Genomic DNA, 12,411 nt, shown 5'->3' with positions numbered 1-12,411 from the left:
CCCTCATATCTTATTGCGGTATTTCACTTTCTGTTTGTGAAAAAGGGGCCCTTTGCCTTGCTTTAGAATATTAAATCTTTTGTCAATTTCTATATTTTAAGAGTGGCATATATATATATATATATCACCTTGAAAGAAGGATGTAGATAAAATCATCTAGAAAATTAACCCTTTTTCCCTTTGTTTCCCTTCATAATTATTGCAATGGAATGATTATATCCGGGATTATGTTTTGAGTGCAACTGATCTTCCAAATATACTTTATAATTTTTTTCAGATGTAAAAGTTTGTATGGGATTTAGTTCAAGTGGCCCATCACTAAGACGAGGGAGAGGATGATTGAGAGGGAAGGTTAACTAGTTACGGATCTAAAATTTTTTTATAATATTTATTTATAATATATAAAAATATTTATGGAATTATTAATTTTTTTGACGGGAAAAATTTTGAAATATTCCGAGAAATTTTTTTCCCAAATTTTCTTGTTTTTTACTCTCTAGAGATATGAAGAGAATTTTAAAATGTTTAGAGAATTTTTTTTTTCAATTTTTTTTTTCTCTTGTGCTTTTAAGTAAAGTTTGCTTTTTGAAGAGCTATTGGTATAGCTCGGTGAATGAAGATGTAGTCACATTGGCATGCCATGCTTTTGGGCTTTGGCATGATGAAGATGTTTCTCCGACATGCTCAAGTGGAAATCATTCACCTCTTGACACCATCATCACCTAAGGGCTCACACTCACACAAAAGACAAAAGAAATTTCCTCCCAACTGCCTTCGAAGTTATCCACCTATTAGCTGCATTTATTATCAACCTATCTGAAAGTCTTATAGTTCACATTTTTTACATATTTCCGACTTCTTAATTGGCTTGTTGAATTCCAATATCCTTACCAGCTGCTTTGACTATCTTCCATTGTTTCAAGTGTTATTTGCATCTCCTGAGAAGAGTTTGTATTTGCAGTCTAAACAACCAGATTTACACCTCGTATCAGTAGCTTAGCTTAACTGTTCCGACTGCCCAGATCAAGTCATGATGTCCACACCTGTGAGTTTCAAGGATTTTAATTTTATTCATATTTAATAAAGATTTTAATTTTTTATCCCAATGAGGATAAAGATATATATTACATTATGAGTAATTAAATAAAAATAAATATGATTTTAAATTTTTATTGGATATAAAAATGATAATAGGTAATAAAACATCTATACGTACCTGTATCCCATTTATATATTTAGTATATGTATTTTTATTAAATAATATAAATTATTATTTTAAATTAATTAAAATTAATTTATTTTTATTAAAAAAATATATATTAATATATATTTATAAAAAATGATCTAAATATATAAGATAAAAATAAAAAAATAATTTTTTTTTTAGCTTTTAGTTTTTTTTTTAAATTATGAATATGAAAATTATTCGTATCTATTAAATATTCGTGAAAATGAAAATAAAAATAAATTTAAAATATTCATAAAATATAAGTATAGGGATAGATTTAATATAAAAATTTAAAGATGAAGATGAGAAATGTTTTAATCTACTGGCATCTTATCCATTAATATCGTTAGTGAGTTTGAAATTTTAGATTGAAAAATAAATAGGAAATTAGGGGGAAAAAATCTTGTACAAGTATATATATTAATCAAAGCTATGATGGAAGAATTGAAAGACATTGTGGGGTACTAACTTCTACCTTAAGTTTACAGTCTAGAAATGAGGAGTTTATGGGATCTTTTTGTTATAATTTAAAAAAAAGTTGACTTGCTTTTCCTCTGTCTGTTACTAATATACTGTATTCATCGAAAGAGCTTCTCAAGACCAAAACTTTGCTTCCAGTTCAAGACTCCACAAAAAGCTCGAGCTTCATGCTCCAGTTCCTGTTCCACTCTCATTTCCCCGCACATTTTCCGAGAAAACTTATCCATGGGGCCGACCACAAGCATTTCCTGCTTCTTTTAATTTCTCTTTAGTTGAAAAGCTAGCTACTCATTTATTTTTCTGTATTTCTACAAGACAACTGGTATATGGTTTCACTTTCATATACATACGAGAAACAGAAGTGGTCTTCTTTGACATGTGAGCAACAAATCAGTACATAAAGCGCGCGCACACACACACACACACACACAAAGCAGTTGCATCATATTTTTTCCTCGCTCTTTACCTATTGTCAAATACTTCAAATTTTCAAAATTTCTAATAATTAAAGAGGTATGCTTTCTGTCTAGTTACAATGCCTCAATGATAAGCACTTTTTATATGTAAATGGAAGATTTTCCCTTCTCAATTATCAAAAGGCTGTAAGATTTGTGTTAGTAGCAATATTTCATGAAAGAAACAAAAGGAAAAAAGGCTGTAATGCAGCCGAATGCTGAGGCAGTCAATACTAATTACTTTGTTGTTGGCTATTTGGATCCAACTGATAATATCTGAACCACATAAAAAAGAATCTAGGTGTTTATTTGTTTTAATTGAAGTTTTATATTCAGCTATCCTGAAAAGCAGAACTTTGACATTTGACATCAAGAAAAATTGGTACAAGCCGATTGAATGTGAATGATGAATCCGAGGACACCAATAGTCTATACGTTCATTATGTTATGCTCTGCTTTCACTATGCTTTCACAAGCCTTTTAGGTTTATCAGTTGTCACAATCACTGATCAAATCCCCCATTTTGAATGAATCTGTATTTCATTGACCCCTGACCCTTAGGCAATGGAGAATCACAATTTGCACAACATATCTTTTAGAAGTCAAATTGAAATCAAACTTAAAAGCAACAAGCCTGCTAAATGCTTTCTGCCATAACTCCGCTTTAGCGTTTAGCCTTCTTAGCTCGCATGCAGGCCCGATGTAAAAATCTAAGGAGACGAGATTGAGAGAGTGGTGAAGGCTTGGCTACCACGAAACACACTTTACAGCAAGAAAGATCAGACAAATCCAAAGATTTCTTGGACGGACAGGTCAATGAAAGCCAAGCACGATTGCACAATACATGTAAAGATTCTGCCTCAGGCTCAGACTCTAGACGCTAAAAACACGAAAGCGTTTGTTTCCAATTAAAAGATGAGGACACAAGCAAACAGTATAACGTCATCGACGTTGACTGCATTTTCGTTGATGCTAGTTTTCCACCCCCCACCCAGTTCCACGATGGACAAACGGTGTAAATTTTGGACTTTCTTTCTCCAAAGGCCTAAATTTTCGTAATTGTGAAAAATTTTCGTAATTGTGAAAATTTATTGCAACATTGGGCCCAGCCCAGGGGATACTCTTGCATGTATGGCATAATAAACTCTCGAAAGATTTCATCAATTTCACTATTATTATGTTTTGACGAGATGAAATCATGAATTATCACAACTTTTTTTTTTTTAATTTTCATAATAGATAAACAACAACGAAATTGGGGAAAAAGAGATACGGTCTGTGCTTGTACATATAAAACAGGCCGAAGCACTCAAGTTAAATCTGCAAGAAAATGAAAAAATTATTGGTTCCTGTACCAATCATGATTCTTCTCATCTGCTTTTTTTTATTCTTTTTTTTTTTTTCTGAAAAACAGGCGACATTTTTCTTGAGAGAAATAATTACACACCACCTGCTGTGTCAATGTCACGTTGCTTTTGATTTTTGAAGAGGCAAAAACGGAAAATGGAGAAAACTAAAAAAGTAAACAGTGGGAAAGCATTACTGTAAAGCTCCTTTTCTCTGGAACACAACTCAGGCTTACGCTGTATGCTGCGACCAATTACCAAACCAAAGCTGGTAAATACATAAAAATGGTAGTTCAATGTATTTTTTGGGCTTACTGTAGTATATGTATAGTAGTAGCTTCTAACAAAAGAAAAAAAAACAAAACGAATAGTGGTGTATGACTGACTGTTTGCTAAAACCTTTAACCTCCGTGAGCAAATGTCATCATGGAGGGCTTTCATAAAGCGTATTCTCTGTTTTCATTTTCAGTAACAGTCTCCTTGCCATTTGCTGACCAGCCCTGGTCACCATCTCCCGAGACTGAACTCATACCATCTCAACCTGAAGACCAAAAAAGAAAAAAAAAAGCCCAACGCGTCTGTTTCAGCTCCTAGAGTCTTTCAAGAAACAAAAAGTTTTTTGCTTTAAGAATTTCACTATATTTATATTATTATATTATTATTTTAGATGTAATAGAATAGTAACAAAAGAACATGACCTCTCTCTTTATAAAATGCACACCCACCTAGCTACGTTGTAGCGATTACTCTCTTTTCTTTTCTCTCTCTCTATTTGGGTTTCTTTGCCCTCTTATTTGAAAAAAGAAAAAAAAAAAAAAGACAATGCTTTCTTTACCCTGGAGAACAGTGGCATTGGGCTTAATTGTACTTCAGGTTTGGTTTTGTGTTCAAGTCGAGTGTTTTCCAGCTCTGTTTGATCGGGTTACTCAGTTACCCGGTCAACCCAAAGTCGGGTTCCAACAATACTCGGGTTATGTGACCGTTGATGAGAAAAAACAGAGAGCCTTGTTTTACTACTTTGCTGAAGCTGAAGTAGATCCAGCTTCCAAGCCTCTTGTCCTCTGGCTCAACGGAGGTCTCCCACTTTTTCAATCTCTCACGCTAAAAGATAATGTTTCTTTTCTACATATTTGTTTAGCACATAATTGGTTTTTCTAACTTTCTGTTGTGAATTGCAGGGCCTGGCTGCTCTTCATTGGGGGTTGGAGCATTTTCTGAGAACGGACCATTCAGGCCTAGTGGGGAAGTGCTGGTGAAGAACGAATATAGCTGGAATAGAGGTAGAGTTACCTATTTATTGTAATAGACGTTTTGTTAATTATGGTCTTTTTAGTTTATATTTATATTCCTGGATATGGTTCTTCTGATTTCAGAAACATCTCAATAACTTGATTGTTAACATTCTCATTCTTTTGCAGAAGCCAATATATTGTATTTGGAGGCCCCAATTGGAGTTGGGTTCTCTTATTCTACTGACGTCTCCTCTTATGAGGCTGTTAATGACAAGATCACTGGTAAGTCTCCAATCTAACAGATTTTATTTATGTTTTAATCAATTCCCATTTTCTGTTCTTTGAAAATAATAAAATAAAGAGTAATTAACTCCACATTCCTATGTGTGAAAGTAATCTTGAGTCGCAGAAGAAACAGATTTTCTATACTGGATACTCAAGAGAATTTATTTTCCTACTCTCTTTCCTCTCCCATTGTCTTTTTAAGTTTTGGGTTATCTTATTTTTTTTCTCAAACTTCCTTTTTTCCCTCTCCTTTTTTGACTTCTTTTCACGCAAAGGGTCCGAGAATATTTCATAATGTTGTGATGCCGTCTGTGTTTGTCTTTCACTTTACGGTAATGGCATGTTCGATGCATACTGTTCTTTTTTTTTTTTCCATCTCACTTGACAAAAGTTCACCTTCCAGGCTACCTTTCATCTTTCAAACTTTGTCTCTCTTTGTTATTGTAGCCAGGGACAATCTGGTGTTTTTGCAAAATTGGTTCCTCAAATTCCCTCAGTACAGGAATAGAAGCCTGTTCATTTCAGGGGAAAGCTACGCAGGTATTATTTTGCTACTCAAAAACATTACTACTATTTCTTTCTTGATTCAGGATTTAATATGAATCAAGACTAATTGTTTTTTATGTCTAAAACTAGGTCATTATATACCTCAGCTGGCAGAACTTATGCTTCAGTTTAATAAGAAGGATAAGCTGTTCAATTTGAAAGGAATTGCTGTAAGTAGTTAGGCAAACAAATTTTAATCTTTTCTTTTTTTGTTTACGTAATGAATCTATAATACCTATTCCTGTTTGCTCCAATAAACTGCAGCTGGGCAATCCTGTTTTAGAATTTGCTACTGATTTTAATTCAAGGGCTGAATTCTTCTGGTCTCATGGACTGATATCGGATTCTACATACAAAATGTTCACCATTTCTTGTAATTACTCGCGATATGTTAGCGAGTATAACAGAGGAACCGTTTCTCCTATTTGTTCAAGGGTGATGAGCCAAGTAAGTACAGAAACTAGTAGATTTGTGGACAAGTATGATGTTACCCTTGATGTCTGTATATCATCAGTGTTATCGCAATCCAAAGTCCTAACTCCCCAAGTGAGTTTAATTTTCACAAACTAGAATGGATTCTTTAATTTTTACGTTCTAGTCCTTGCTACTTGTTTACTAACTTGGACTTGTTATCTCCTTTTTCTTTGTCCAACAGCAAGTTGGTGAGACAATAGATGTCTGCGTAGAAGATGAAACAGTTAATTATCTAAACAGGCAAGATGTGCAGAAGGCTCTCCATGCACGTCTTGTAGGAGTCCATAAATGGGCTGTCTGCAGCAAGTAATTCTTTTCTGCAGAATTCATATCCAATGATCATTGTTTTTACAGCCAGTAATAAAAACTCTATAAATCTTTTTAACCCATGGAACAAGCATAATATTTAAGTTCAGATATTCTGCTAAACTTCTTTATTCGGATTTGAGGCTTTGTGCATGCGATGAGTTTTTTGATATAGTCGCCTAATAATCTTCCTTCTATTTTTGTCCATCAGTGTCCTAGATTATGAACCGCTTGATCTGGAGATACCAACAATCACTATCGTGGGTGGACTCGTGAAGGCAGGAATTCCAGTCATGGTATACAGGTAAATGGTTCTCACAGTAAAGGTTTTCTTCTTGTTTTCTGAACATTAGTGCATATGTTTTTTTGTCTGGTTGACTAAACTGCTCATAAATGACGTTCTTAAAAATAGTGGGGATCAAGATTCTGTCATCCCATTGACTGGAAGTCGAACATTAGTTAATCGATTGGCCAAGGAATTGGGTTTGAAAACCACTGTGCCTTACCGAGTTTGGTTTGAAGGGCAGCAGGTAAATCTCAATGGAGATTACTAAAATTTGAAGTTTATGCTAGTATTATGATGTTATTACCATCTGCGAAGGATAACTCTTTTTATTGCAGGTTGGTGGCTGGACTCAGGTTTATGGAAATATCCTATCCTTTGCCACCATTAGAGGAGCATCCCATGAAGCCCCATTCTCGCAGCCTGAGAGATCACTGGTTCTGTTCAAGGCATTTTTAGAAGGCCGGCCACTACCGGAAGCATTCTGATTTCCTGATCAGTTCTTGGATTGAGAATAAAGATTGAGATTGTAGGTACAGTTTGATTGGTGAAGGCGGTTCTTAACCGTCTGAATATGAAAATTGCGTTTGTCTTTTTGTTCCTTGGTTTCTTACTGGATGTATAAAAAAAAATTTGTAAAGATCTCAAGTAAAGGAAAAAACAGAACTGTTGTCGTCTGGAACTTTGCATCTTGCATCGTCCGGAATCATTTCCCTGCTGCATGCTAAAATCACGTAGAATCAAAAAGAAAAAAAAAAAAGAATGGAGGAAAGAATTTTATATTATTCATGTCAAAACAACAAAGAGGAGCAGGATGCTCAAGCAGGTCGTAAAGAGCATGTAGAGTTGTTGGGTAGTATCGTGGGATCTTCAACTTGCATTTCCAAGCAATTAAATTCCAAAGCTAGAATAGGTTTTGATAACATAATCGATATGCTGAGGTTTCTTCCTTTATCTACGAGTTCCTCAGCTGTAAAATCTGTAGTTTTGAAATCACTGTTTCTGTCCTTTGAAGGTGATGGTCCTGATACCTTAGCTGGCCGCACCGCTCGCACTCTATAAAGTAAAACGTTCAGAAGACACTTTCAGAGAGAATCAGACACTTCTAATTCTACAATTTTCCCATTTTCCAGTCAGAAAATGGGATGTGGCAAGAGAATTACTTCAATTACACAAGTGATATACATGTTAAAGCCATTAGATATGACAAACATACGAGTACTAATGTTCATAACGCAATAGGTTGAAAACCATTCTCGCGTAGAATTGCACAAGATATTTTTGCTTCAAGAATGTCTACCAGATTCGGTATCATAACAGTTGGTGACTTTAGTGTCAACTCTCACACTTTTACAGTTTGTTTAGCAGGAAAGAAGAAAAAAGTTTTTGATCTAATGATTGAATTATAAAATTCCAATTATTAGATTAAAATTTTCATCTCTTCCCACCAAAAAAGTTAGATCTTTTCTTTGGCCAGCCAATACATGTTAGTTTAAAACAGTACCTGTAGGCTCAGTCCCTTGCTGAAAGAAAAAAGGTTACCGGTAAAAAAAAAAAAAAAAACTTGGGAAAAGAAAAATATCTTAAATACCTGCAGGCAATGCGGCAAGAATACTTCAAAAGGTTGGGATTATACTCTGTTTGGCCACTGCAATTTCACAACATAAAAATTACCATCTACTTCAAAGAGGAAACTCTGTGAAAAAATAAATCATGTAGGAAATTACCTAAAGCTTGGAAGTGACATTGTGATCAACGGGCCCATCCATTTGTTGAATTTCGGCTTAGGCACTGCAATCACCAAAGATTGTTACCAAAAAAATTGCTATAAAATTAACCACAAGTATTAATGCTAGATGCAAAGAGATAAGAGAAATTCGTTCCCTTCCCTTCCCTTCCCTGTCCTTCCCTGTCCTTCCCTGTCATTAGACCTGATGATTTCTGCAAATTTAAGTGATTTTGATTCATTTACATAATAATACTGCTTCACCAGGGGCAATGCTCAAGAATTGGGAGGGCCATCACTTTAGGAGCTAGAACAGAAAATGTTATGAAAGTTTTCATCACATCAAATGGACAAAACCAGTTTGAACTCTTAACTAATTAAAACAATCAGTGCATGAATTCACCATCAGTTATAAGTTTGATATTACAGATATCTGATGAAGCCGTTCCCACAACTTCTGTCACCTGAACATCCATGCAATCTTTTGAGAGACGGTTAGTGGTCCCAACACCAATCCTGTTTAGAAAGCCACCAAATTTACCCTTTGTTTGTCTAGGAACTGGTGTAATTCTCTGTTTCAAACAAAACATGATTAGACCAATAAACACGATTATGCCTTCAATATAGCAGAGGAACCCCAACAAATAAAGAGTTCACCTTCACAAAGAAGTTGACACATGTTCTCTACAAATTTTTAAGTAGTACTATACAAATTTAGACCAAGCTTATGGACTAGAAGAATTGTGCTAGTGATGAAGCTACAGAGGAACTGGCAGAACAAGCAGTACCTTTGAAAATCTGGCTACCTGACTTGGAAGCCCTACGTTCTGCAAGAAAAAGTCCATGCAAGTTCACACTTCCCATTAGAAGACCTAAAGGAATTATGGCATTAATTGGTTTAAAAATGCATCTGGTTCATAGGGTAGCAGGAACTCTGCAACCTGGTGCAACATTCATATGTTGAACCATTGGCGTTGCAGGAGTCAAGTGTAGAGAAATGGTCTTGGTCTGGAGTTAGAGTCAGAGGTGTAATTAAATAAATTACACCAGATTTCTATTTTTGGTGATTAAAAAGACCATCCTGGAATGCTATCCTATTCTAAAACCTCCTCGTCTTACCTTTCGTCCATGGTGACAAGCTTCTTCACTGTTCACAAGAACCCTGGCTGCCCATCTGTTGAAAGTCAAATTAGAAAAAGAAAGAATAAGAGTAGGCAATGTCCGAATACAAAAAAGGAAAAAGAAGAGGATAGAGAATATGAAAAGGCATGTATGAAGATGATAATTCGATAGTCCATCCAATGCCTCTATACAACTGTATTGACTTCTCCTTTACATCATCACCATATTGTGACAGGAACCAAGTAGCTTAAATACATAAGCAGACCTGTTAGGTCTACTGAGTGGAAGGAGGTTTAGGCATTGTAAAGTATACTTCTTCTTGACGCATGAATCCAACACCTACTTCAAAAATGGCAACTTGACCATTTGCTATGCCTCTTAGGGAGGCTACTTGATACTATTGCAAATGTGACTAATAACTTTGAAAGATTCTATAATCTAATAAAAAGTAATAAGATATTCAAGTTATAAAGTTGATTGACCAACATATTAGCTTATAAAGTTAAACGCAATTTAGTGGTGGGTACCAACTAATTTCTGTAGCCCATTGCTTTTATTAGCTGAAGCCAAACCCTCATGAAACTGATAATACTTCGAACAGAACTTCCCTTAGTAGTGCCCTGACTTTTAAAGGCAAACAGGGAATTTATCAAGTGATGATGCATTTTCTCCATCCATGATAATTAACTAGTATTAATCAGCATAAACAAGAGAAGGCAGAAACGTACGCGCAAGATGATGGGGGATTCCACACAATTCCTGCAATCACCACAAGCTGGCAAAGAAACAGTTAACTGATCAGGATGTGATCTAGTTAAGCTCAACCTTTACTTCATGTTTACTAAACTAAAACACTGCAAACAATTGACTTCAAAGGACAGGGTAATGAGCTAATGCAATTTGTAGAAACTGATTCAACAACTTAAGTGCATCATTAAAATTAATTCAAAATCAGAGTATGAAACCTCATCAAAGACCCCGGCTGGGCTGTCATCATAATTGGCAAGGAAAAAACCGCCAAGTGTGTATCTGCATTGTGAATACTTAATTTGTGAAAGACAGAAATTTTGAAACTCCATAATCAACCCCATACATTGTAAGTAAATATGACTACCCAAAAGCTTCAACTAAGCGGAACTCCCTTGGAATGAATGCTCTAGCAGTTTCAGCTTTCACAAGATGGAGCTGATACAAGGCACTGAAAATTAAATTCAGATCATTCAATAATCTGGCTAAGAAAGATCAACATATTAACCAAATAACAGGCATGTAAACTTACCTGCCTTTGAATATCCATGGAGGCCTGCCATAGCCTGTTGAACTTTTTGTTTCTTCGTAACCCATGAACTTCATGTTAGCTTTAAAGAAACTAATTTCTTGAACAGCAAGGAGATGCCAAAAAGGCTTTGAATAAAGAACAACAAGCAAATTGCAGTTTATTTCATTTCATTGAATAAATAAATAAACTGTAATAAAACAGTAACAGATCTAAATTGCGGAAAGCTGCTTACAGTAGAAATTTTGGTGTCAGAATTTAAATATCTATAGGAGACAAAGGTTTAAGTTATATGGCAGAAATTTTGTGGGCAAGTTGGCTTTGATTGCGAATAAAAATTGGCGTGTGCTTCATATTTCACAGTACACATTTTCTGCCACTAGCCACTGAACTCATACTCAATCCCTTGGGACAAATGAAATGCCAGAAGAGAAGCAGCGAGGACAGATCTAAGAATTGTTTTTTTTTTTTTTTAAATATATATATATATATATATATATATATACACACACACACACACACCTATATATAAATTGTAAACAAAAATTTGAAACATATATTATATTATTACAATTGTACCCAATGAGTTTTAATATCTTGAAAAAGAAGACATAATTATATCATTGTTAATACTACGAAATAAATCCTTCTCGATAGATGTCACTAAACAATTGTTCAACTAAGAACTACCGACAGAATTCAAAGGCGTCCAAAACAAAATTTTGGGATGCCGGTAAAAGATTTTCTTTCAAATATTACTCTTGTTTTCTAATTTTGAGGGTTTACCATGGATCAACTACTGAAGAGAAGAGTGAACAAAACAAAGGGTCCATGAAAACTCAAGTAACCTCAAAGAATATTCATTTTTTGGTGTTAAAATATGAAGAAATGAATCAACTTTGGGGTTTTCCAGTGACGTAATACCTCCCTGCATCCTAATGAAACAAGTCGCTTCTTACCATTTCTTTTCAATTTGTTTTCAAGTCACTGTTTCCACTATGTGTATTTAGATTTTAGGGAAAGAGTTACTGCATAGCAATAAAAAAATAGGTAAACCCAAATGATCCCCATCACCCAATATGTAAAACAGAGTCGAACCAAGTTATATAAAAAAAAAAATTAAACTAAATCTTGAAAGAAAAGCAAGCAAGAGAAGAGAAGACAAAAAGCTTACAGAGAGAAGGAAGATTTTAGAGGGTCTGAGAAGAGTGTGTCGCAGAGAAAGTTTTTGGTGAAAAGGAAAGAAGCAACCGACAGAGAGAGAAGAGAAGAGAAGAGAAGAGAAGAGACGACAAAGCTGGTGAGCTAAGAAGTAAGCTGAGCCATTCCGCAAGTGCAAGAAGTGGATAGACTTTATTTGCCCATCCTTCTATTTCGTTTGGCGCCAACTGAAAAATAACAATACCAGCAGACAAACAGGCCATCACTTAATTAACGCAAAACCACTTGTTTTCTTTTTGGGTTAAATATTCATTTAGCCCTTATACTATATATATATAGTTTAAGATAAATAAAATTTGTAATTAGATATATTAAGATCAAGTTTAATGTAAATAAAGATAAATAGAATAATATAATAATTATTTTATATTATATTTGATTTTTATCTAATTGAAAATGATAAAATTATAAAAAAAATTATTATTCTCTTG

At 34.6% G+C, this 12,411-nt stretch overlaps 2 protein-coding genes across 9 annotated transcripts; one reads left to right on the top strand and one right to left on the bottom strand.

The window, feature by feature from the left end:
- Positions 1-4,227: 4,227 nt before the first annotated feature.
- LOC111290640 (serine carboxypeptidase-like 45) lies at positions 4,228-7,310 on the top strand. Its single transcript, XM_022882043.2, has 10 exons — positions 4,228-4,584; positions 4,688-4,789; positions 4,928-5,023; positions 5,474-5,566; positions 5,663-5,742; positions 5,837-6,118; positions 6,228-6,352; positions 6,564-6,656; positions 6,765-6,882; positions 6,974-7,310. The coding sequence occupies exons 1-10, from the start codon at positions 4,332-4,334 to the stop codon at positions 7,121-7,123; spliced, it is 1,392 nt and encodes a 463-aa protein (XP_022737778.2). The 5' UTR covers positions 4,228-4,331; the 3' UTR covers positions 7,124-7,310.
- An 88-nt stretch (positions 7,311-7,398) lies between these two features.
- On the bottom strand, positions 7,399-12,121 carry LOC111290647 (protein NEOXANTHIN-DEFICIENT 1-like). 8 transcript variants are annotated; one of them, XM_022882054.2, is made up of 12 exons: positions 11,934-12,070; positions 11,719-11,787; positions 10,763-10,887; positions 10,598-10,681; positions 10,449-10,512; positions 10,212-10,258; positions 9,481-9,535; positions 9,150-9,188; positions 8,765-8,933; positions 8,363-8,426; positions 8,227-8,283; positions 7,399-7,691 (listed from the first exon to the last, which is right to left on the bottom strand). In XM_022882054.2, exons 2-12 carry the CDS (start codon positions 11,719-11,721, stop codon positions 7,454-7,456), a joined length of 945 nt encoding a protein of 314 aa, XP_022737789.2. In that variant the 5' UTR covers positions 11,722-11,787; positions 11,934-12,070; the 3' UTR covers positions 7,399-7,453. The 8 variants fall into 8 exon arrangements, with proteins under 8 accessions (XP_022737789.2, XP_089601382.1, XP_022737824.2 ...); XM_089745256.1 differs by having other exon boundaries at positions 10,767-10,887; XM_022882089.2 differs by lacking the exon at positions 11,719-11,787 and having other exon boundaries at positions 11,934-12,121.
- Positions 12,122-12,411: the final 290 nt, after the last annotated feature.

Source organism: Durio zibethinus, chromosome 16 (assembly GCF_047325235.1).
Source record: "Durio zibethinus cultivar Kanyao isolate XHJ-2024 chromosome 16, ASM4732523v1, whole genome shotgun sequence".
NCBI lineage: Eukaryota > Viridiplantae > Streptophyta > Magnoliopsida > Malvales > Malvaceae > Durio > Durio zibethinus.
Note: the sequence above shows the minus strand (reverse complement) of the source record. Positions and strands in the feature narration are given on the sequence as shown.

Bases quoted from the DNA above. Each gene is read 5' to 3' on its own strand.
- LOC111290647 (XM_022882054.2), bottom strand. The intron at 10,682-10,762 runs GTAAGTTTACAT...TTTAATTTTCAG, and splicing joins CCATGGATATTCAAAGGCAG to TGCCTTGTATCAGCTCCATC. The intron at 8,427-8,764 runs GTGAATTCATGC...TGGTGATTGCAG, and splicing joins TATCAAACTTATAACTGATG to TGCCTAAGCCGAAATTCAAC.
- LOC111290640 (XM_022882043.2), top strand. From the start codon at position 4,332: ATGCTTTCTTTACCCTGGAGAACAGTGGCATTGGGCTTAATTGTACTT. The intron at 5,567-5,662 runs GTATTATTTTGC...GTCTAAAACTAG, and splicing joins TTCAGGGGAAAGCTACGCAG to GTCATTATATACCTCAGCTG. The intron at 6,657-6,764 runs GTAAATGGTTCT...TCTTAAAAATAG, and splicing joins ATTCCAGTCATGGTATACAG to TGGGGATCAAGATTCTGTCA.